The 24,332-nt window shown below is 46.3% G+C and overlaps 1 protein-coding gene across 8 annotated transcripts in view; it reads left to right on the top strand.

The window, feature by feature from the left end:
- Positions 1 to 12,149: 12,149 nt before the first annotated feature.
- Positions 12,150 to 24,332, top strand: part of SYNCRIP (synaptotagmin binding cytoplasmic RNA interacting protein) — a 35,476-nt gene continuing 23,293 nt past the window's right edge. For 3 of the 8 annotated variants that reach the window (XM_063605406.1, XM_055113938.2, XM_034962485.3), the window contains exons 1-6: positions 12,150 to 12,268; positions 14,575 to 14,734; positions 15,460 to 15,578; positions 15,695 to 15,802; positions 18,634 to 18,747; positions 18,847 to 19,023. In XM_063605406.1, the coding sequence (XP_063461476.1) occupies positions 14,587 to 14,734; positions 15,460 to 15,578; positions 15,695 to 15,802; positions 18,634 to 18,747; positions 18,847 to 19,023 (666 nt within the window). In that variant the 5' untranslated portion in view covers positions 12,150 to 12,268; positions 14,575 to 14,586. Of the gene's footprint in view, positions 12,269 to 12,993; positions 13,229 to 14,574; positions 14,735 to 15,459; positions 15,579 to 15,694; positions 15,803 to 18,633; positions 18,748 to 18,846; positions 19,024 to 24,332 lie in introns of those variants that run through there. The other 5 variants (XM_008976459.4, XM_003822840.6, XM_008976461.6 and 2 more) reach the window with 3 other exon arrangements.

The raw sequence follows: 24,332 nt of genomic DNA, 5'->3' as shown, positions 1-24,332 counted from the left end.
TTATCTTTTATAACAAAAAATTAGAAAATAAAAGTAGGACTACAGATATACAAGTTAGTAATCTGATAAACTATATGATTGTCCTTGTCTTCTTGGAGAAATCTGTGATTGAGTTATCTAGGACTTTTATTTCCTCATATGCTTCTTGCTGGCTTTTCATCTCTTCACTAATCTCTATGCAAATACAGGGAGAGAAGAACTAGTCACATTTTATCAGCTGAGTTGAAAAAATAGACACAATAATGCAATTAATTTATATAAGTGGTTAAGTCTCAAGTGGCTCTATTCTAATTGGGTCCTTTTGTGCTAGATTAAAGACCTCAATCTAGCCAAATAAAGGGAGGGAGTATTATTTATTTTAAGGAAACATGTTAAGTAGAACTTTCTGCAAAGATTGGAAAAGTTCTACATTGATGTGTTCATCTCAAGTCACATGTAGCTACTGGGCACTTGACATGTAGCTAGTGTGGCTGAGGAACTGAATTTTAGACTTTGTTTTATTTTATTTCTTTAAGGCGGAGGCTCGCCCTGTTGCCCAGGCTGGAGTGCAGTGGCTCGATTTCGGCTCACTGCAAGCTCTGCCTCCCGGGTTCACGCCATTCTCCTGCCTCAGCCTCGCGAGTAGCTGGGACTACAGGCGCCTACCACCACGACTGGCTAATTTTTGTATTTTTAGTAAAGATGGGATTTCACCATGTTAGCCCGGATGATCTCGATCTCCTGACCTCGTGATCCACCCGCCTCGGCCTCCCAAAGAGCTGGGATTACAGGCGTGAGCCACCATGCCTGGCCGACTTTATTCTATTTTAATTAATGTAAGTGGCCACATGTAGCTAGTTGCTATGGTTTTGGACATTTTCATTCTAGTTTAGAAGAAACTGAAGAAACAACAAAATGCAATGTGTGAACTTGGTTAAATGTAGTGAAAAGCACATGCAGAAGTGCTGGTAGGTTTTCATCTTCATCTTGCTCTCCCCTGGTCTGTAGCCAGTTTTTTTACCCAATTGTGAACCCTGGTAACCAACAGCGACCACAGGCCTGCCACCAGCCACAAAACAGCCCTTTTTTTTTTTTTTTTTTTTTTTTTGAGACAAAAATGTCGTCCTGGGGTGCAGTGGTACAATCTCAGCTCACGGCAGATTTGACCTCCTGGGCTCAAGTGATCCTACCTCAGCCTCCCAAGTAGCTGAGACTACAGGTGCGCACCACTTTGCCCTGCTAATTTTTGTAGAGATGGGGGTTTCACCATGTTGCCTAGGCTGGTCTTGAACTCCTGGGCTCAAGCGATCTGCTGGCCTCAGCCTTCCAAAGTCCCAAGATTACAGGTGTGAGCCACCATGCCTGGCCAAGAACAGCCTTCTAGATAGTTCCTTTTCATGGTCTCACTCCAGGAACGAGACATGGCTGGCTTCCAGATTGTCCTGTAAGCTCTCCTCATTCACCCAGCCTTGTGAAGGACTGGTTAGTGACACTGCTCATTCTCCAAGTCTCCCTTTTGGATCATTACTTTCTCAGCTTCTCTCATCTCATATAAATTCTTATTCCTGTAATAAAACCTTTATTTCATAATACTTATAGTGATTTTACTTCCCTGATTGTTTCCTCACTGACACAAACTTGAAATCTGTTACTCTCCCTTCCTTTCCAGCTCAGTCAGTGTTACAAACAACCACCCAATTGCTCCCTTACTCCCTACTTTCAGTCCATCATTAAATCTTTGGCAAACTATATTTGAAAATACACTGTGAATATGCCCACTTCTATTTCCTTCGCAACACCTTTAGTCCAAGTAACTGCCACCCCTCATCTGGTGCCACTTCTGTCCTCAACCTCCAATAACTATTCAGTTTCTTTTTTTTTTTTTTAATTTAATTTTATTTTTATTGATCATTCTTGGGTGTTTCTCACAGAGGGGGATTTGGCAGGGTCACAGGACACTAGTGGAGGGAAGGTCAGCAGACAAACAAGTGAACAAAGGTCTCTGGTTTTCCTAGGCAGAGTGTTTGTGTCCCTGGATACTTGAGATTAGGGAGTGGTGATGACTCTTAACGAGCATGCTGCCTTCAAGCATCTGTTTAACAAAGCACATCTTGCACCGCCCTTAATCCATTTAACCCTGAGTGGACACAGCACATGTTTCAGAGAGCACAGGGTTGGGGGTAAGGTCATAGATCAACAGGATCCCAAGGCAGAAGAATTTTTCTTAGTACAGAACAAAATGAAAAGTCTCCCATGTCTACTTATTTCTACACAGACACGGCAACCATCCGATTTCTCAATCTTTTCCCCACCTTGCCCCCCTTTCTACTCCAGAAAACCGCCATCGTCATCATGGCCCATTCTCAATGAGCTGTTGGGTACACCTCCCAGACGGGGTGGTGGCCGGGCAGAGGGGCTCCTCACTTCCCAGTAGGGGCGGCAGGGCAGAGGCGCCCCTCAGCTCCCGGACCGGGTGGCTGGCCGGGCGGGGGACTGACCCCCCCACCTCCCTCCCGGACGGGGCGGCTGGCCGGGTGGGGGGCTGACCCCCCCACCTCCCTCCCGGACGGGGCGGCTGGCTGGGCAGAGGGGCTCCTGGCTGGGCAGAGGGGCTCCTCACTTCCCAGTAGGGGCGGCCGGGCAGAGGCGCCCCTCAGCTCCCAGACCTGGTGGCTGGCCAGGCGGGGGGCTGACCCCCTCATCTCCCTCCCGGACGGAGCGGCTGGCCGGGTGGGGGACTGACTCCCCCACCTCCTTCCCAGACGGGACGGCTGGCCGGGTGGGGGGCTGACCCCCCCACCTCCCTCCTGGACGGGGCGGCTGGCTGGGCAGAGGGGCTCCTGGCTGGGCAGAGGGGCTCCTCACTTCCCAGTAGGGGCAGCCGGGCAGAGGCGCCCCTCAGCTCCCAGACCCGGTGGCTGGCCAGGCGGGGGGCTGACCCCCCCATCTCCCTCCCGGACAGGGCGGCTGGCCGGGTGGGGGGCTGATCCCCCCACCTCCCTCCCGGACGGGGCGGCTGGCCGGGCGTGGGGCTGACCCCCCCACCTCCTTCCCGGACGGGGTGGCTGGCCGGGCGGGGGGCTGAGCGTCCCACCTCCCTCCCGGACGGGGCGGCTGGCCGGGCGGGGGGCTGACCCCCCCACCTCCCTCCCTGATGGGGCGGCTGGCCGGGAGGGGGCGCTGACCCCCCCACCTCCCTCCCAGATGGAGCGGCTGGCCAGGCGGGGGGCTGAGCCCCCCACCTCCCTCCTGGACGGGGCGGCTGGCCGGGCAGAGGGGCTCCTCACTTCCCAGTAGGGGCGGCCGGGCAGAGGCGCCCCTCACCTCCCGGACGGGGCGGCTGGCCGGGCGGGGGGCTGAGCCCCCCACCTCCCTCCCGGACGGGGCAGCTGGCTGGGCAGAGGGGCTCCTGGCTGGGCAGAGGGGCTCCTCACTTCCCAGTAGGGGCGGCCGGGCAGAGGCGCCCCTCACCTCCCGGACGGGGCGGCTGGCCGGGCGGGGGGCTGAGACCCCCACCTCCCTCCTGGACGGGGTGGCTGGCCGGGCGGGGGGCTGACCCCCACCTCCCTCCCGGACGGGGTGGCTGCTGGGCAGAGACGCTCCTCACTTCCCAGACGGGGTGGCAGCCAGGCGGAGGGGCTCCTCACTTCTCAGACGGGGCGGTTGCCAGGCGGAGGGTCTCCTCACTTCTCAGACGGGGCGGCTGGGCAGAGATGCTCCTCACCTCCCAGACGGGGTCGTGGCCGGGCCGAGGCGCTCCTCACATCCCAGACGGGGCGGCGGGGCAGAGGCGCTCCCCACATCTCAGACGATGGGCTGCCGGGCAGAGACGCTCCTCACTTCCTAGATGGGATGGCGGCCGGGACGAGGCGCTCCTCACTTCCCAGGTGGGATGGCAGCCGGGCAGAGACGCTCCTCACTTTCCAGACTGGGCAGCCAGGCAGAGGGGCTCCTCACATCCCAGACGATGGGCAGCCAGGCAGAGACGCTCCTCACTTCCCAGACGGGGTGGCGGCCGAGCAGAGGCTGCAATCTTGGCACTTTGGGGGGCCAAGGCAGGCAGCTGGGAGGTGGAGGCCGTAGCGAGCCGAGATCACGCCACTGCACTCCAGCGTGGGCACCATTGAGCACTGAGTGAATGAGACTCCGTCTGCAATCCCGGCACCTCGGGAGGCCGAGGCTGGCGGATCACTCACGGCTAGGAGCTGGAGACCAGTCTGGCCAACACAGCGAAACCCCGTCCCCATCAAAAAAACACGAAAACCAGTCAGGCGTGGCAGCGCGCGCCTGCAATCGCAGGCACTCGGCAGGCTGAGGCAGGAGAATCAGGCAGGGAGGCTGCAGCGAGCCAAGATGGCAGCAGTACAGTCCACCTTTGGCCCGGCATGAGAGGGAGACCGTGGAAAGGAGAGGGAGAGGGAGACGGGAGAGGGAGAGGGAGAGGGAGAGGGAGACGGGAGAGGGAAAGGGAGATGGGAGAGGGAGAGGGAGACGGGAGAGGGAGAGGGAGACGGGAGAGGGAGAGGGAGACGGGAGAGGGACCACCGAGCTAACTTCTACTCATCCCACTATTCAGTTTCTAAAGTTCTAAATACTAATTTTATTTCATCTTATGTTTATTTATTTATTTATTTTTTGAGATGAAGTCTCACTCTTTTTGCACAGGCTGGAGTGCAGTGGCACAATCTCGGCTCACTGCAACCTCTGCCTCCCTAGTTCAAGTGGTTCTCATGACTCAGCCTCTCCTGTAGCTGGGATTACAGGCGCACACTACCGTACCCGGCTAATTTTTGTAGTTTTAGTAGAGACGAGGTTTCCCCATGGCTGGTCTTGAACTCCTTGCCTCAAGTGATCCATCTGCCTCAGCCACCCAAAGTGCTGAGATTACAGGTGTGAGCCACCACACCTTGCCCTAAACACTAATTTTAAATATTTGAAATCTTTCAATGACTTCCCTGTATAATCTGGCTTCCTGCTAACTTCTCCAAATTCATCCTGGGCCCTGCTTATTTATAGTTTCTGTTGTCTTATAACTTAGTTTGACATGACCTCTCATAGCCCCAGCTCTAACTCCCTCCTCATGACACTGATTCTACCTTTGGTTTTTTTTTTCTATAGGAATCTTCTGGTGCCAGATGCTGGTCCAATTAGTTGTGGCAAGGCAAGGATGAGTGGGTGTTGCAGAGTAAGACAGCCTAGGCTGCTCCCTTAGCAGGAGCTTTGGGTGGAGTCACCCTGGAAAAGAGCTTTCAGATACACCATGATGGACATGTTCAGTGAAAACAACTATCACAATAGTTTTCTTTTTTTGTGCAATGAATCATCTTGAAATCTGAACAACGAAAGATTGCTCTTATTCTGGAACTCCATTCAGATTAGGATGGGAATACCTGGATAAAAACCATTGTTTGGGTTTACATTATCCCTGTTCTTTTTGTAGTTACTGGTATATACTCTGTGGCTTCTGGTAATTTAATCCGTCACCTTCTATCATAAAAGTGAAAAGTCAAAAAGTTAAAATGACACTGGGTTTCTAATCTTTACAAAAAAAAAAAAAAAGCTAAAACCAATACCAAGAATGTTTAACATTTCTAGTATATTTAAAACATCAGGCCTGGCGTGGTCGCTCACGCCTGTAATCCCAACACTTTGGGAGGCCGAGGCGGGTGTATCACCTGAGGTTGGGAGTTCGAGGCTAGCCTGACCAACATGGAGAAACCCCGTCTCTACTAAAAATACAAAAAAATCAGCCGGATGTGGTGGTGCATGCCTGTAATCCCAGCTACACGGGAGGCTGAGGCAGGAGAATCACGTGAACCCAGGAGGTAGAGGTTGTGGTGAGCCAAGATTGTGCCATTGCACTCCAGCCTGGGCAACGAGTGAAAGTCCATCTCCCAAAAAAAAAAAAAAATCAGCCTTCTTTTAATGAATAAACAATTATTTTAGTTCACTGTTAGATTTACAGAAAAATAAGAAGGTACAGAATTTCCGTTTACCCTCTCACCAACACCTCCTCCACCCCCTAATTTCCTCTATTATTAACAAATTGCATTAGTCCTGTATATTTCTTCATTTGTTACAATTGACAAATCAATACTAACACATTATTATTAACTAAAGTGTATAGTTTACATTAAGGTTCACTATTTGTGTTTTACATTTTATGGGTTTTGACAAATATATAATGACATGTCTTCATCATTACAGCATCAAATAGAGTAATTTCACAACCCTAAAAATCCCATGTTCAATGTATTCATTTCTCCTTCCCTTCCCCCGAGCTCCTGGCAATCACTGATTTTTTTTTTTTTTTTTTCTGAGACGGAGTCTCACTCTGTTGCCCAGGCTGGAGTGCAGTGGCACGATCTCGGCTCATGGCAACCTCCGCCTCCCGGGTTCATGCCATTCTCCTGCCTCAGCCTCCCGAGTAGCTGCGACTACAGGCGCCAGCCACCACGCCCGGCTAATTTTTTGTATTTTTTAGTAGAGACGGGGTTTCACTATGTTAGCCAGGATGGTCTCGATCTCCTGACCTCGTTATTACCCCGCCTCGGCCTCCCAAAGTGCTGGGATTACAAGCATGAGCCACCATGCCCAGCCTAACCACTGATCTTTTTACTGTCTCTATAGTTTTTGTCTTTTCCAGAATGTCATATAATTGTAATCATATAGTATGTAGCCTTTTCTGATTGGCTTCTTTCACTTAGCAATAAGTACTTAAGATTCCTCCATGTCTTTTTGTGGTTTTGTAGGTCATTTCTTTAGAGTGCCAAATAATATTCCATTCTATAAACTTCTGAGTCCGACTTAATAGGGCAGAGATGGACCTAGGCACAAGGGTCTTTAAAGAATTATTTAGGTGATTGTAATGTGTGGACCAAAACAAAAACCACCGATCTATCAATACAATACTGAGTTCTTAAACCTAAACATTTTTACACGATGTCTTATCTATGTTAATAATACAAACAAAAAAAGGTTTATTTAAAGACAGCTGCCACATTTGTGTAACGCTTCAAAAGGATCTATAACACTTCAAAAGGAACACTTCAAATGGAATAATATTCCATTTACTAAACAACAATAATATTTTGTTTATTAAAATAAAACAAACTAATAAAAAAAATTAGTTTGTTTATTCATTCACCTATTGAAGGACATCTTGGTTGCTTCCAAGTTTTAGCAACTGTGAATAAAGCTACTGTAAACATTGGTGTGCAGGTTTTGGGATAGACATGTTTTTAACACATTTGAGTAAATACCAAAGAGTGTGATTGCTGGATTGTATGACAGAAGTATGTTTAGTTTTGCAAAAAGCTGCCAAACTGTCTTCCAAAGTGACTGTATCATTTTGCATTCCCACCAGCAAAGAATGTGAGTTCCTGTTGCTCCACATCCTCATCAGCATTTAGTGTTGTCAGTGGTTTGGATTTCGGCTGTTCTAATAGGTATATAATAGTATCTCACTGTTTTTTTAAAAAATTGATATATAATATTTGTACATATTTATAGGGTACATGTGGTATTTTGATACATGCTACAATGTGTAATGATCAACTCAGGGTATTTAGGATATCCATCACCTTGAACATTTATCATTTATTTGTGTTGGGAACATTTCAAATCCAGTAATTTTGAGATATACAACATATTGTTAACTATAGTCACCCTCCTGTGCTATCGAACCCTAGAATTTATTCTATCTAACTGTATGTTTGTACCAATTAATGAACCTCTCTTCAACACGCCTCCTTCCCCTCAGACTTTGGTAACTATCACTCTGTTCTCTACCTTCACGAGATGAACTTTTTAAACTCCCACATATGAATGAGAACATATGATATTTGTCTTTCTGTGTCTGGCTTATTTCACTTAGCATAACGGTCTCCAGATTCCATTTATCTTGCTGCAAATGACAGAATTTCGTTCTTTTTTATGTCTGAATAATATTCCATTGTGTATATATAGCACATTTTCTGTTATCCATTCATCCATCAATGAACACTTGGGTTAATTTCGTATCTTGGCTATTTTCTCACTGTTTTAATTTGCAAGTCCCTGATGACATATGATATTCAGCATGTTTTCATATGCTTATTTACCATTTGTACATCCTCTTTGGTGTGCTATGTGTTTAGATTTTTTGCCCATTAAATTTTTTTTTTTGCCAGGCATGGTGGCTCATGCCTTTAATCCCAGCATTTTGGGAGGCTGAGGTGGGTGGATCACTGAGGTCAGGAGTTCTAGACCAGCCTGTCCAAAATGGTGAAACTCTGTCTCTACTGAAAATACAAAAATTAGCCAGACCTGGTGGCAGAAGCCTGTAATCCCAGCTACTCAGGAGGCTGAGGCACGAGAATTGCTTGAACCCAGGAGGTGGAGGTTGCAGTGAGCCAAGATTATGCCACTGCATGCCAGCCTGGGCGACAGAGCAAGACTCCTTCTCAAAACAAAACAAAACAAAACAAAAAAACATTTTTTATTTTTTTGTTTTTTATTTGCCTAACACTTGATATCAACGTTTTTGCCAATTTTTAAATTAGGTTGTGTGTTTTCTTATTGTTGAGTTTTAAGAATTCTTTGTATATTTTATTGAATAACAGCCTTTTATCAGATATGTATTTTGCAAAGATTATTTTTTTTCCCTAGTCTGTGGCTTGTCTTTTCATTCTCTAGACAGTGTCTTTCTTGGAACAAAAGTTTTTAATTTTTGATAGGGCAGGCTTTTTATTACTATGAAAATAAGATGTGAGAGATAGTGCCGCCAGGCGCGGTGGCTCACGCCTGTAATCCCAGCACTTTGGGAGGCTGCGACGGGCGGATCATGAGGTCAGGAGATTGAGACCATCCTGGCTAACACGGTGAAACCCCGTCTCTACTAAAAATACAAAAAAATTAGCCGGGCGTGGTGGCGGGCACCTATAGTCCCAGCTACTCTGGAGGCTGAGGCAGGAGAATGGCGTGAACCTGGGAGGCGGAGCTTGCAGTGAGACGAGATTGCACCACCGTACTCTAGCCTGGGCAACAGAGCAAGACTCCATCTCAAAAAAAAAGATGTGAGAGATAGTGCAAAAATTTTCTTGATTACTGGAAAGATTAGGTTGAATGGCTTCCATGGTCTCTTTCAACACTAGCTTTTTATGGTTCTATGGAAAAAGTAATGGTGTGCTGTGAATTTTTACCCTGTGAATTGAAGGGTTCCCTGGCCCATTATAAAATTAATATATGTTAATGGCAGGAAGTTTAGAAAATGCAGTAAAGAAGAGAAGAAAATATGCAAAAAACAAAACAAAACAAACAAACAAACAAACAAACAAAAAAAACAGTGTGGCAGTGTGGCATTGACTGGGTGGAAGAATTTTGGATAAGTAAAAAATCCAAACAGGCCTGCCTACATTCCTCTCTTTCATTAGTTGCCAACTCAACAGGGCTGCATCTTCTCACTGTTTCAAAGCTTACATGGACGAAAAGACAGCAATGAAACTAATGAATACTCTGTCGGGAGCGGTGGGTCACGCCTGTAATCCCAGCACTTTGGGAGGCCGAGGAGGGTGGATTACCTGAGGTCAGGAGTTCGAGACCAGCCTGGCCAACATGGTGAAACTCTGTCTCTACTAAAAACACAAAAATTAGCTGGGTGTGGTGGTGGGTGCTTGTAATCCCAGCTACTCGTGAGGCTGAGGCAGGAGACTCGCTTGAACCCAGGAGGTGGAGGTTGCAGTGTGCCGAGATCCCGCCACTGCACTCCAGCCCGGGCAACAGTGCAAGACTCCGTCTCAAAAACAAACAAAAAACCAAAAAACGAGCCCTGGCGCAGTGGCTCACGCCTGTAATCCCAGCACTTTGGGAGGCTGAGGCGGGCTGATCATGAGGTCAGGAGTTCGAGACCAGCCTGGCAAACACAGTGAAACTCCCAACTCTACTAAAAATACAAAAGAATTAGCCGACCATGGTGGCGGACGCCTGTAATCCCAGGTATTTGGGAGGCTGAGGCAAGGAGAATCACTTGAACCTGGGAGGCGGAGGTTGCAGTGAGCCGAGATCACGCACTGCGCCGAGATCACGCACTGCATTCCAGCCTGGGCGACAGTGCGAGACTCCGTCTCAAATAAAAAGAAATGCCAGAATCAAGGGAAGGCCAGGCTGAAGCCATAAAGTGGCTGAGATGAGCTGGGGAGACAGGTGGGACAGTTCTTAGAGAGCTTTGTTGATCTAGTTAAGGATTTTGGCTGTTGTTCTAAGTGTAATTGGAAGCTAATGAAGGGTTTTAAGCAGACACGCCATAGGATCTTACTTGCAATTAAGATAGAGAAGGTCAAGGGAGGGAGACAGCCTACACAGGAGACAGAGAGTCATACAGAAAGACAGATGACTCGGGCTTTGAACAGGTTAGGACAGCTGTAAGAGTGGATGAATCAGGAGGCTATGCCATTAGTACAGGTGGTAGATGATGGTGGCTTTGCCTGGGTGGTTGCAACATAGAGATAAATGGAGATATATTTGGGAGACAGAATTGATAGGACTTGATTAACTGATATGGCAGTGTAGAGAAGGAAGTGCCTTGAATGATCCGCTCCAGCAATTCATGTGGGGGATGTTAATTGAGATGGGAACTCTGTAGACGGAAGACTGGGGGAAGATCACGTGCTCAGTTTCTTGAAATGCCCATCTGGAGTGCCAGAAAGCCCACATAAACATTGAGGGCGTGGCTAGAGAAAGGAATTAGATGCCAGAGAACAGCTAGAGATTTTAATTTGGGAGCTTTGCCCAGGTTAAGGCACTTTAAAAAAAATTTTTTAATACCCAGGAAGGTCTAAACAAAGTGTTACATGTTTCAGACTCATTTTTATTCTTTTTTTTTTGAGACGGAGTCTCGCTCTGTCGTCCTGGCTGGAGTGCAGTGGCGCGATCTCGGCTCACTGCAAGCTCCGCCTCCCGGGTTAACGCCATTCTCCTGCCTCAGCCTCCAGGGTAGCTGGGACTACAGGCGCCCGCCACCACGCCTGGCTAATTTTTTTGTATTTTTAGTAGAGACGGGGTTTCACCGTGTTAGCCAGGATGGTCTCGATCTCCTGACCTTGTGATCCGCCCGCCTCGGCCTCCCAAAGTGCTGGGATTACAGGCGTGAGCCACCGCGCCCGGCCAATTTTTATTCTTGTTTAATCCATGGTATGACTCTTATTTTCATAGTTTTCTATTAAACATTTTGTTTTTCATGTATATCATTAACCACGACCTCTGCATTGTGAACAAAAATCCCTATGGCTGAAGCAGCTGAATACCACATATGTTTGATAGTAAGGAATCTGGGGTGGTGGAGATCTCAAATCCTTACTAAACAGGTTGGCTATGTGGTGCTTTGGCTAAAACATACTTCATATCTGATCCAAGTAGCTATGAAAATAATCTAGCATTTTATGTGCTTGTGCACTTTGAAGAGTGCTTATCTAACTTTTCCTCAAACCACTGATTTGTTATCATAGCACAGAGCTCATCTGGGGAACCGGTAAGCTCTTAAAAATAAGCTTTTTAATCAAAAGGACATTGTTTCTATTTTTCATTACAGCTGCCCTGGATAAAATTAGTATCCATATCGCGTCTGTAATTCAAATGCCTTTGTCTTGTCTTTCTTGTACCTAGTAAACGATTACAAAGGCAATGTCATTTCACAGAAGATTTAGTTGCCAAGGTTTTTTTAAAAGAAACAGAGACATTTTTCTCAAAGTTGTTCTAACCACGCAGCTTTGTGCTGTTTCAAGTTGCTCAAACTGTGCCAGGAGGAAGCCCTTAACTGCTTAAAAGGCCAGGGACTGAAACGGAGTATTGCACAACCCTTCACCACCGGGCGGTTTCGCTTCCAAATCTGGCCTTCGTGTCATCCCAAGGCAGGAGCCGCTCCTCGCTCCACTGGAGCCAGCCCCGTTCCCCCTTCAAAAGCAGCCGGGGTTTCCGCGTCCAAGCCTGGGGCGCCCCTCCCTTCGCCGAAGGTTCCCGTGAAAGCGGAGCCGCGCGGCTGCGAGGAGGGCCCACTGTCCAGTTGGGGAGATCGAGTCTCCAAGGGCGACTCTCGCACTCGAGTACCGCCAGTCCGGCGGACCAAAGGTCCGCGGGTCTCCGCGCCGCTCCCCTCCCCCGCGGCCCCATTGTCTGCCTCGCCCCGCCCCGGGGGACACGTGCGCCTGCAGCTTCCCGAGGAGGAGAGCGCGGGGCGGTGGCAGCGGCGTGGACACCGCCTGGAACGGCTACGCGGCCGCGGAGCCGGGGGCGGGGGCCGGGCGCGCACAGACCGGTGGGTGCCCTCCGGGAAGCGGCAGTCGCACTCAGCGCCCACAGCACTCTGCCCCGCCAGCCCCGGACCGGGCAGGGATGGGGCGGGCGGGAGCTCGGTGGGGGTGGCGTGCGCGTGGTGTCGCGGGGAGGGGGTGGGGTGGGGCGGGGTGGGGAGATGCCAGTCTCCTGACAAAGGAAAACGAGTGGGACACGCTGAGCCGGCCCGCCCCGCCTGGAGGGGAGAGGGAGGGGGAGTGTCGGGAGGGGAAGGGGCGGGCCTTTCATTCAGTCTCGGCCCCTCGGCCGCCACCGTCGGAGCGGAAGGGCGGGGTCTTGTGCCTCCCCCACCCCCAACCCAAGGGGTGAGGAGCGGGGAAGGCGGCGCGGCGTGGGGGCGGAGCCCGCGGGCGCGCGTCCCGAGGCGTAGGTTACGTTGTCACGTCAGCGCGGGAGAGAGAAAGAGAGGAGCCGACTCGGCAGGGACTGGGGGACGGGGCCGAGAGTGCGAGCGAGCGAGCGAGGGAGGGAGTGAGGGAGCGTGCGAGCCAGAAGGGGAAAGGCGGCCACTCGTGCCTGAGCGACCGCACAGGGGAGTGGGAGCAGTGGGGTAAAGGAGCAGGGGGCGGGAATAAGAAAGGCCGAGAGAAGGCGGACAGAGGCTAGTGGTGGTGGTGGTGGTGGTAGGGGGAGAAGGAGGAGCTGGAGGAGGGCAGGGGCTGAGGGAGTGAGTGAGTGAAGCGGACGCGCGAGGGAGGGGAGGGAAGGGAAGGGAAGGGGGGGGTCACGCGGGGGCGCGCGCGCGCACCGGGAGCGCGCTCGGAGGCGAGTGGAACTGGATCGGGTTTGCTGCCAGCGGCGTGAGCTTCGGCCGCCATTTTACAACAGCTCCACTCGCGCCGGACACAGGGAGCAGCGAGCACGCGTTTCCCGCAACCCGATACCATCGGACAGGATTTCTCCGCCTCAGCCCAACGGGGAGGTAACGACCGCCAGAACCTGGGTCTGGGAGGGGAGCTCCATGACATTGTGGAGTGAGCTGGGGGAGGGTGGCGCGGGTAGAAACCGGCTTTTCTGGAAAATGGATTCCAATGGGGAGAAGAGCACGTTGACTGGGCTGCCTGGGAGTAGGCCGCGGTCCGCGCCGCCACTTCCTCCTTTCCATGTGCTGCTGCCGTTCGAGCTTTGTCTGCGGCGCTTTGGGAGGAGGCGCCTCCACGGTCCCGTGGCCCGCACGGACCGCGAGCGGCTTCAGAGTTGGTGCTGTCGTGGCGGTCGCCGCGGCGCGGGAGTGGGCGGAGAGGAGTGGGTCTTGTCCTGCAGCCGTGCGGCGAGCTTGGGCGGTGCTCACGGTCCCGCGGGCGTTGAGCTGTTCGCTGAACGCCCTCACGCTGCTGGGTTGCCGGGCCGGCGTCGCAGTCACTGCACGGAAGGGTAAGGGGTGGGGACCTGCACAGCGCGCCACGGGTCACGTCTCGGCCGGGCGGGCGGCCGGGGGTCGTCGGCGCCCGGGGAGCGCCAGGGGCGGAGAGCCATGTGTCACGGCGGAGACGGCGGCGCTGGGGGGCGGGGAGAGCCTGTGGCCTGGCGCCGCCGGTGCCTCGGTGTTCAGGGGAGAGATTGTGCTGCTGCAGCTTTCTGGGGGCTCCGACCGCGGCTTCGGGTTGATGTTGGGAACCAGTGATGGTCGTCTTGGTTTGGGATTCGTTGGGTTTCCGTTGAAGGAAGTTGTAGGACATTGGAAGGCGCAGAGCACGTGTTTCTAATGGGCTCCTGGCGGCCGCAGTGGTGAGACTGCCGCTCTGGGTGCGGAGTCAGGGGCGGGCTTTGGGGTGCGGGGTTAAAGGGTGGAGAAATTGGGTGGTGGGAAGGTGGCTTGTATGAGCGCTTTGTTCTTCGCTGGCTGTTGTTACCGATCTATAAGCGGCAGGCGGGAAAAGCGCGCACTTTGGGGGTTTATCTTTGAGAGAGAGGAGCCCAGTTTTGCTTTCTCCACACACACCTCATTTTCCGAACGGGCACAGCTGCATGTGGCACGCTGGCTCGTACCCGTGCTGATTGGGCTCTATTTGTAATATGGTTTTTCCTAGGGAGTGTTAGCAGGTGAGTCAGGGGTGGTGCTGAGGAAGAATATGGTGAATCGGTCCTTCTGTGCCCTGTGCTCCAAATCTGGCTTGTCAGGCGATAGTGACTGTAAGGCTTTTTTAAAGGGAGGTGTACAGGCTAGCTGGTGTAGTAAATGGTAGAGAAAGTAAAGATGGGGCTCTCATATTGTCTTGTATTCTTTTTGAAGATCCTAGTTTAATTTTGCTTATTGCGTTTGAACAGATCTCTGGAAACATGGCTACAGAACATGTTAATGGAAATGGTACTGAAGAGCCCATGGATACTACTTCTGCAGTTATCCATTCAGAAAATTTTCAGACATTGCTTGATGCTGGTTTACCACAGAAAGTTGCTGAAAAACTAGATGAAATTTACGTTGCAGGTAAGAACTAACACTTGCAAAATTACATTATGAAATTTTTCTATTGGATTTCTGGCTTTGAGCTAAAATAGCAACTTTTTGTGGTTTCCAATAAGTGTGGGTACTGGAGTTTTGCTTGTTGTGATAGTTGGTTAATTTAAGTTTGAAGTAGAGGTTAAGATGTATAGAGGGAGGGAAGAAGAGAAGGTTAGGAGCTAAAGGCTGGCTTGCATGCTGGCCTGATGGATAAGTATATGATAGTAGCAACAGCTGCTAAATGTTGGGAACAGGCCATGTGACTTTTTTGAGTATTTTTATAGTAGGATTCTTCTTAAATAACTTGGTAACTGTAGACTTGTTTTCTTGTCTTTCTGGTGCGGCTGTTAACTTTTTCTGGTGGTATTTGAAATTGAGTAGAGGTTCAGTTGTCATGCTTGGTACTTTGTTGGTTGATTCTAGGATTCGTAAGTCTGTATACTGTAAAAATACTGTAGTGTTCAGAGTTAACAGACTTTGGAGATAAAAGATGTAAAAGAAGTTAGCTGATTATTGTAAGTGTGGTTGGTAGGGCATATTTAATTCAGGATCAGTTCAGAGTGGCTGAAGTGTGTGTGTTTTTTTTTCAGGTATAGATAAGGGGAGTAGAAGAATTGTAAAGGCACACATGTACCTGTATTGCCAACATAGTCTTCTCTAAAAAATCTTTTTTAAAAATATTAAAAGCTGATAACTTTTATTTTTTCCAGGGCTAGTTGCACATAGTGATTTAGATGAAAGAGCTATTGAAGCTTTAAAAGAATTCAATGAAGACGGTGCATTGGCAGTTCTTCAACAGTTTAAAGACAGTGATCTCTCTCATGTTCAGGTAATGTTAATGTCAATGTGAAAATTTAAAAATTTGAGTAGTTTTGATACTATCTGCTAAATTTTATTAGACTCAGATATGGTTATTGTTAAATATTAATGGAACTTTTTTTGCAGAACAAAAGTGCCTTTTTATGTGGAGTCATGAAGACTTACAGGCAGAGAGAAAAACAAGGGACCAAAGTAGCAGATTCTAGTAAAGGACCAGATGAGGCAAAAATTAAGGTATGTCTTTCTATACTCCCTTTAGTTTTAAAGTCATTTTAACTGTTTCCTAATTTTGGTAAATATTCCTTGGGTATGAAATGGATGTATGTTAGATGTTGAGATAATTCATCAATCTTTCCTAATTCCTTTTTTTTGTTTTTTTAAACTATTTGTTTCTAAAGCAATTTGCTGTGAAGTTTATCATGTTATCCAGCTACTGATGTTTAAATCTGTTCTATTGGTAGTCCTAGTATAAAGAAACACACCCATGATACCTCTAGAATATTTTTTGAAAAGCTGCAAAGCCAGCTTATTGACAGTTGAAATACTGATGGAGAATGTACATTTGGCAACTGGTTTTTTTTTTTAGGAGTCTCAAACCCCAATGAATTTAGAATGTTAACCCTGCTGCCCTCCACTTCCATCAGTATGGATTATTAGACTATTTCTCAAAGCAGCTTTAACAATAAGATTGTTTAGTGTGGTTATGTAGATGAGAAACTGAGGCTAGGAGGAGGAGGCTTTTTTTTTTTTGGTTTAAAATCATGGTGAATGGCTTCGAATTCAGCTCGGTTTTGATATTTATATTGGTGAGTTTTCTAATTTATAGACAATGTGGTGATTGTATTACTTTTTAACCTGGTGTGCTTTGTAGTGTGCCGGTGCTCTTGAGCCAAGCGTATGGTTTAAGAAAATCAGTTAAGGATATAGGCCTTGAGCATTGTTGTAATGGTGTGGAAACAGGGAAAGCCTAGAATATGGAAAAGGTTGGTATATGGAGTTAGCTGTTTAAGACAACCATGAATTGGAGGCTTTCACAGATCTAGCTGTGAGTGAATTGAGTTTGATCTGTAAATCTAGTTTTTCCATAAAAGTGGAGTATAGTTGTCTCCATTGTAATTCAGTTGTAATTAAGTCTGCATTTGTGAGCTAGAACTAAAGTTTTTAGACTTTTAGTTTGTGACTTTCAGCTTTCAGTTTTTTTTGCAAGGGGGTGGCTTAATTTTTTTTTTTTTGGGAGACAGAGTCTTACTCTGTCACCCAGGCTGGAGTGCAGTGGCGTGATCTTGGCTCACTGCAACCTCCACCTCGCAGGTTCGAGCAATTCTCCTGCCTCAGCCTCCCGAGTAGCTGGGACTACCGGTGGGTGCCACCAGGCCCAGCTGATTTTTGTATTTTTAGCAGAGGTGAGGTTTCACCATGTTGACCAGGATGGTCTCAATCTCTTGACCTCGTGATCCACCCACCTTGGCCTCCCAAAGTCCTGAGATTACAGGAGTGAGCCACCACGCCTGGCCGCTTACATTTTTAATGAGAGCTAAGTTGTGGTAAAAAGGCATAGAGACATTTTTAGAGGAAGTTTGACAGAGGGAATAAGTTTTTCCTTTTTGTTTTTATGGATTGACAAAAAGTGTTATTTGGGTCTTAACTATTAAGGTTAAAAAATTCGTTTATAGTGTAGGGATTACATGTGAGAAAATGGAAAGATGAGCTGTTACTCATTTAGTTTATGTTATAGATGTGAGCAAGTTTATGAATGTTTCTATTAATTACAGTATTTTTCATAAACAGTTAGTGTCCTTTGAGTAGAAAATGTTAAAAATCTGTCCAGTAATTTTCAGAGACTGAGGTGACCCTAGATTATGCATTTTGATAAATTTTGTCAGATAGCTAGGATTAGTCTGTTTTTATTTCAGAATGTCCTAGCTAATAAAATTGGTTTTGTTTAGAAAACCACTTTTGTGCTTTGTGGTTGAGACAGTGGAAAAGGGGAATAATTCTTGACTTTTTCCTTCAGATAATGGAGGAGTGTACCTTTTTTTTTTTTTTTTTTTGAGATGGGGTCTTGCTCTGTTATCCAGGCTGGAGTGCAGTGGCGCGATCTCGGCTCACTGCAACCTCCGCCCCTCCAGGTTTAAGCAGTTCTCTGCCTCAGCCTCCTGAGTAGCTGGGATTACAGGTGCGTGCCACCACGCCTGGCTAATTTTTTGTATTTTTAGTAGAGACAGGGTTTCACTATCTTGGCCAGGCTGGTCTTGAGCTCCTGATGTCCTGATCCACCCGCCTCGGCCTCCCAAAGTGCTGGGATTACAGGTGTGAGCCACTGCGCCCAGCCTATACTTCTTTCTATACTTTGCCTAGAATAAGGAATAAACACCTAATGCTCTGAGTAAATATGAGTTGTGTAAATTTTAACAGTTACTTTTTGGGAGTTGAAATGTAGAGGTTATGTAACGTTGCAGTTTCATAAAGTTTTTAAAAGTCGTTTTGGCTGTTACTTTTTTCTGAAGGACCCACGCTATCCCATGAAATATGGCACATAAATGTCAAATAATAATAGGAGATTTTTTTTCCCTGTAGCTCCCAAGTTTCTAGACTTGGTATGGGAAGTGTAATTTCTTCTGAGGTTGGCACAATGCCCAGAATGGCAGTATGTACCTAGGAGTGGGGTTTATAGGGAATTTATTGGGTGAGAGATCCAGATTTGAAAGATGCTCAACCACATTAGGTACAATCGTTTTTTAAGATGGTATTAACATAGTAATACATCCTGTCTTGAAAGTTGCTGATGGATTGATCTTAACTTTTTGTTGTCCATTAAGCACACTATCCAGTAATTAAGTGGAGACTAGAAAGTAATTTGAACAGGACCCTGGAATTCTGATAATAATTTAGGAGTATAACAAGTACACATTTAAGGGGAAATTTTAAAACAGACATCACAAACCTGTTTATAAGGGAACATGCCAAGATAATTGGAAAGATTTGAGCAAGATGGATGTTAACTGCTAAATATATGGGTGTGGTCTAGTGAATTAAATGTATTAATGACGTTTGAACTTTTCAAGGCACTCTTGGAAAGAACAGGCTACACACTTGATGTGACCACTGGACAGAGGAAGTATGGAGGACCACCTCCAGATTCCGTTTATTCAGGTCAGCAGCCTTCTGTTGGCACTGAGGTAAAGCAACTAAAAACTTGTACCTTTCGTAGTAAAAGCACAGGTATCTGGTTTCCTAAAGCAATTCTCCATGGTTTTTACTTAATATTTAATTTACAGATATTTGTGGGAAAGATCCCAAGAGATCTATTTGAGGATGAACTTGTTCCATTATTTGAGAAAGCTGGACCTATATGGGATCTTCGTCTAATGATGGATCCACTCACTGGTCTCAATAGAGGTTATGCGTTTGTCACTTTTTGTACAAAAGAAGCAGCTCAGGAGGCTGTTAAACTGGTAAGTTGTCCTTTTTTCCCCTTCGGTTTTCACGTTCACTGTCTTTAATATCAAGTTTTTTTCTTACTGTGCCTAAGAGTTTACCAAACATTTTTTGAAGTACTGATTTAGGCAGGTTTTTTTTTTCCCACATCACTGTGCAAGCATTGTAGTGTTATTCTTTGCATGTATAATTGATAGGATTCAGCATCTAAAAGGCGGCATGGTAGAATTCCTAGCAATTGGTTCTTATAAACATCTGGCTTAGTGACTTTTTTGTGTGTTTGTTTAAATTTATAGGAATGTGAAAAGATTAAGAAAAGTAACTGTGGTAAGAGCTCTCATACTTCCTGGCCATACCTGAGCCATCTCTTTTTCTAAAATAATTCACAAAAGACATTGTGATACATTTCTAGTTGATGAAACGAAAGATTTTATGGTGAGTGGCAATATTTGATTTAAAAATACCAGATGTTAGGTAAGGACCTGGTAATTTTTCCAACTTTTTTAAAAAGGAAATTTTTCTTTTTTCTTTTCTTTTTTTTTTTGAGACCGAGTTTCTCTCTCTTGCCCAGGCTGAAGTGGCATGATTTCGGCTCACTGCAACCTCCACTCCTCAGGTTCAAGTGATTCTCCTGCCTCAGCCTCCCGAGTAGCTGGGATTATAGGCGCCTGCCACCACGCCCAGCTAATTTTTATATTTTTAGTAGAGATGGGGTTTCGCCATGTTGGCCAGGCTGGTCTCGAACTCCTGACCTCCGGTGATCCACTCGCTTCGGCCTCCCAAAGTCCTGGGATTATAGACGTGAGCCACCACGCCTGGCTAGAAAGAAATTTTAATATTTTAAATTATAGTTTATGTAAGTCCTTTAAACTAGTTTTATTAAGTTCTGTGACAGAAGTGTTTTCTGCATTTTATAGTTGAAGAGTTGGGGGCTAATTTAAACCCATAGAATGTATCAAGCAATACGACTGGGGAGAACTTTTGTACAAGATAGCTCACTATGCCATGTTTGTTAAATTTGCTTTATCTGGCTTACGTATCCTGTGGGTAATTCCAGACAAACTTAAAATCTTCAGACTCATTTTTTTTTTCCCTCCCTCCTTAGTTTTACCCCTTCCTTTACCATAAGGTTTATCACTTTAAGCAAGCCTTAAAGAGAAAAATAAAACTCATAAGTCTTCCTTTTCTTTCTTTTTTTTTTTTTTTGGGAGATAGAATCTCACTCTGTTACCTAGACAGCAGGAGTGCCATGGCTCTCTTGGCTCACTGCAGCCTCCGCCTCCCAGGTTCAAGCGATTCTCCTGCCTCAGCCTCTCCGGTAGCTGGGATTACAGGCATTCATCACCACACCTGGCTAAATTTTGTATTTTTAGTAGAGACAGGGTTTCACCATGTTGGCCAGGCTGGTCATGAACTCTTGACCTCAGAAGATATGCCTGCCTCAGCCCCGCAAAGTGCTGGGATTGCAGACGTGTGCCACTGCACCCGGCCAAGTCTTCCTTTTCTATATTGCGTGAATACTCCCCACTGGTTTGCATAATTGAGTATGATGGAAGTTAAACAGTACAAAAGTATGCTACTTGAAAGAATATAAGCCTTTACAAAGAGAATTTGAGAATTTAGATATTTTCAAATCATGTCTGATTTTTCTCTTCATAAAAGAGTGCGTTGTGTTTTAGAGGGAATTCAGATTTACTGGTAACCTTTGAGTTGTCAAAATTTTAGTTTCAGCAGTTCAATTTGAGGGGAGGGGCATTTTAGAGCTCTAGAAAGAGGTACCTTAGAAATCCTTTAGTTTGTTTTTATGATTTGTTTTTTGAGGCAAAGTCTCTGTCACCCACGCTGGAGTGTGGTGGGCATGATCTTGGCTCACTGTAACCTCTGCCTCCTGGGCTCAAGCAATTCTCCTGCCTCAGCCACCCGAGTAGCTGGGATAATAGGCGCGTACCACCACACCTGACTAATTTTTGTATATTTGGTAGAGATGGGGTTATGTTGGCCAGGCCGGTCTTGAACTCCAGACCTCAAGTAATCTGCCCGCCTTGGCCTCCCAAAGTGCTGGGATGACAGGCATGAGCCACTGTGCCTGGCAGGTTGGTCTTGAACTCATGGTCTCAAGCAGTCCTCCTTCCTCGGCTTCCCAAAGTGCAAGGATTACTGGCATGAGCCACCTTGCCTGTCCCAAAATCCTTTAATCTCCTATAAAAGAGTAGAATATTTTTGCCAAGTAGCAATAAAGTAGCAGTGAGTGAAAATGCAGAATGATCCAGTAAGCAATGAGGTATCATAACTACAGAAAGCTAATACAGTGGGCTCTCTGTACTGTGGGTCCTGCATTCACAGTTTCAGCTAGCTGAGGATTGAAGATACTCCCAAAAAACCCAATAAAAAAAAAAACAATACACCAGTGTATGAGAGAATGTTCGTAGGTTATGTGCAAACAGTATGCTATTTAAGAGAGTTGAGCATTCATGGATTTTGGTATGGGTTCCTGGAACCAGTCCCCCGTATGTGCTGAGGGACCACTGAAGAATTTAGCTAGTGGTGTCATCCATTTTTTAACATTATGAAAAAGAATCATTAAACTGACATCGTAGGTTACTTAATTCTTGCCGTCAAAATATACCAATTATGGTAGGTGACCACTATAACTTATTTATAGATGTTTTCCAGAAACTTTACAGTAAAGATACATCATTAGAGGAAGATGGTTTATAATCCATTAGTAACAGTGATTTCGAGTGCCAGTAGACACTAGGAAATGTTTCCATTTGTACAATTGCCTTGTTTAATAAATACGTTAAATTATAAAATTGCATTGCTGTAGTTTGCTTAGAATATAGTCTTATTAATATAGTTTTTAAATATAATGGAGAAACTTCTATAGATAAGCATTCTTTTTGATTGGCGTAGGAATTAACCCTTGTCCTAAAACTTTGTACATTTCTTTCTGGGTTTCTCTGTCGTGATTTGAATCCTTTTCTGGGGGCATAATTATTTTGTACTGTCTAATTAATAGGAGACTTTGCATTTTGTTGTCTCTTAAAAGATACTTTTGGCAGGGTGTGGTTGCTCACACCTGTAGTCCCAGCACTTTGGTAGGCTGAGGTGCAAGGATTGATTGAAACCAGCCTGGGAAACATAGACCCCATCTGTACCAAAAAGTAACAGATTAGCCAGGCAGCGTGCACCTGTGGTCCCAGGAGGTCAAGGCTGCAATGACCTGTGATCATGCCACTGCACTCCAGCCTGGGCAACAGAGACCCTGTCTCAAAAAACCAAAAAGGGGGAAAAAAAAATTTCCAATGGTAGGTATTGGTATACAGCCAGTAGGATATATTGGTCATATCATCATTTGCTTTTTTTGACTTTTTAGTAAGTTTTTTTGAAACGGAGTCTCCCTCTGTTGCCCAGGCTGGAGTGCAGTGGTGTGATCTCAACTCACTGCAACCTCTGCCTTCTGGGTTCAAGTGATTCTTCTGCTTCAGCCCCCTGAGTAGCTGGGATTACAGGTGCATGCCACCATGCCCTACTGATTTTTGTATTTTTAGTAGAGATGGGGTTTCACCATGTTGACCAGGCTGGTCTCAAACTCCTGACCCCAGTCTCGGCCTCGGCTTCCCAAAGGGCTGGGAGTACAGGTGTGAGCCACCACACCCAGCCTACTTTTAAGTAAATTGTTTATTTTATTTATTTATTTATTTGTTTTTGAGACGGAGTCTCACTCTGTTGCCCAGGCTGGAGTGCAGTGGTGCAATCTCGGCTCACTGCAAGCTCCGCCTCCCAGGTTCACGCCATTCTCCTGCCTCAGCCTCCTGAGTAGCTGGTACTACAGGCACCCACCACCACACCCAGCTAAATTTTTTTGTATTTTTTTTAGTAGAGACAGGGTTTCACCGTGTTAGCCAGGATGGTCTCGATCTCTTGACCTTGTGATTCACCCGCCTTGGCTTCCCGAAGTGCTGGGATTACAGGTGTGAGCCACCGCGCCTGGCCTTAAGTGAACGATTTTAATTATTATTACTATTTTCTGAGACAGGTTGTCACTCTGTTGCCCTTGCTGGAGTGCAGTGTCATGATCAAAGCTCACTAACCTTGAACTCCCGGGCTTATGTGATCCTCCTGCCTCAGCTTCCCCAGCAGCTAGGACTATGAGGGCACCACCTTGCTAGGCTAATTTTTAAACTTGTAGAGGTGGTGTCTCACTATGTTGTCCAGGCTAATCTTGAACTCTTGGCCTCAAGCAGTCTTACTGCCTTGGCTTCCCAAATTGCTGGGATTACAGGCATGAGCCACTGCGCCTGGCCATTGTTTACTTTTTTTTTAAAAGGATGCTTTACTGTGGGTAGGATCTGGTAGATTTGCTTTAGCGCAACAAAGAACTAGATTTTAGAGAAAGTGAAGTAATTGAAACATTCTAGAGAAAATACAAATCTCAAGTTTTTTTGGATGTTTTTTGCCACTTTGTATTCATTTGCGGACATGAATACCCCTTTCCTAAGTATGTTCCTCAAGGGCGCATACTTTGGAAACTAACTCTACTGTGTTACATTTTGAGATTCTACTTGTTACAGTTCTATCCAAAGTGAATTTTTAATTGAAGTGTCATTCTAGTTATATATAACTAAATGTTGGGAAAGTGCCTCATGCCTCCTTTGCATTATTTATAGATCAGACAAGATTGAAGCACCTCTGTTTCTCTTTTGAGTGTCTGGAGGAATACCTTAGGTTGAAATAGTTTTAGGTATTTGGCATTGTCTTTTAATACTGATACAGCAATGAATAGTTTCTCTAGGTTAAATAGTACTGTAGACTTTATATTTGTATGTGGACTTATAAAAATGGGTTAATTGATGTTAACAGTTGAAGAGGCATGAAGTTAATTAAAAGCAACTTCAAGTTTCTTAAATGACCCTGATTCTAGCCAACATCTACCTTCATTTTGGGGAATGAAAAAAATCCATTTGTAAATGATGATAATCTAGCTAGGGAAGCATGATCTAAACTTGTGAAAAGGTGATTAATAGCTACTACTTGAGTGCTTATTAAGGGACAGGAGCTTTGCTAGATGCTACGTTATTACCTTTAAATTCAGCCTCAACAACCCTTTCTGCCAGGTAGTAGAAAGAAATAGACTTGCCTGAGGCCATACAGCTAAACATCCCAGCCCTAGTTTGATGCCAGGTTTCTTTAGCTAAGGTCCCTATTGTTAGACATAACAATTTAAGCCAACTGTACAAGTTACGTCACCAGGTAGCCTGATGACTTTAAATTATGTAGTGGTTTAGGTAGTGTTAAAAGAGTTAAGGAAGTAGGTCCTATCTGT

The sequence above is a fragment of the Pan paniscus genome, chromosome 5 (assembly GCF_029289425.2).
Source record: "Pan paniscus chromosome 5, NHGRI_mPanPan1-v2.0_pri, whole genome shotgun sequence".
Lineage (NCBI taxonomy): Eukaryota > Metazoa > Chordata > Mammalia > Primates > Hominidae > Pan > Pan paniscus.
This window is presented reverse-complemented; position numbering and strand designations above follow the sequence as displayed.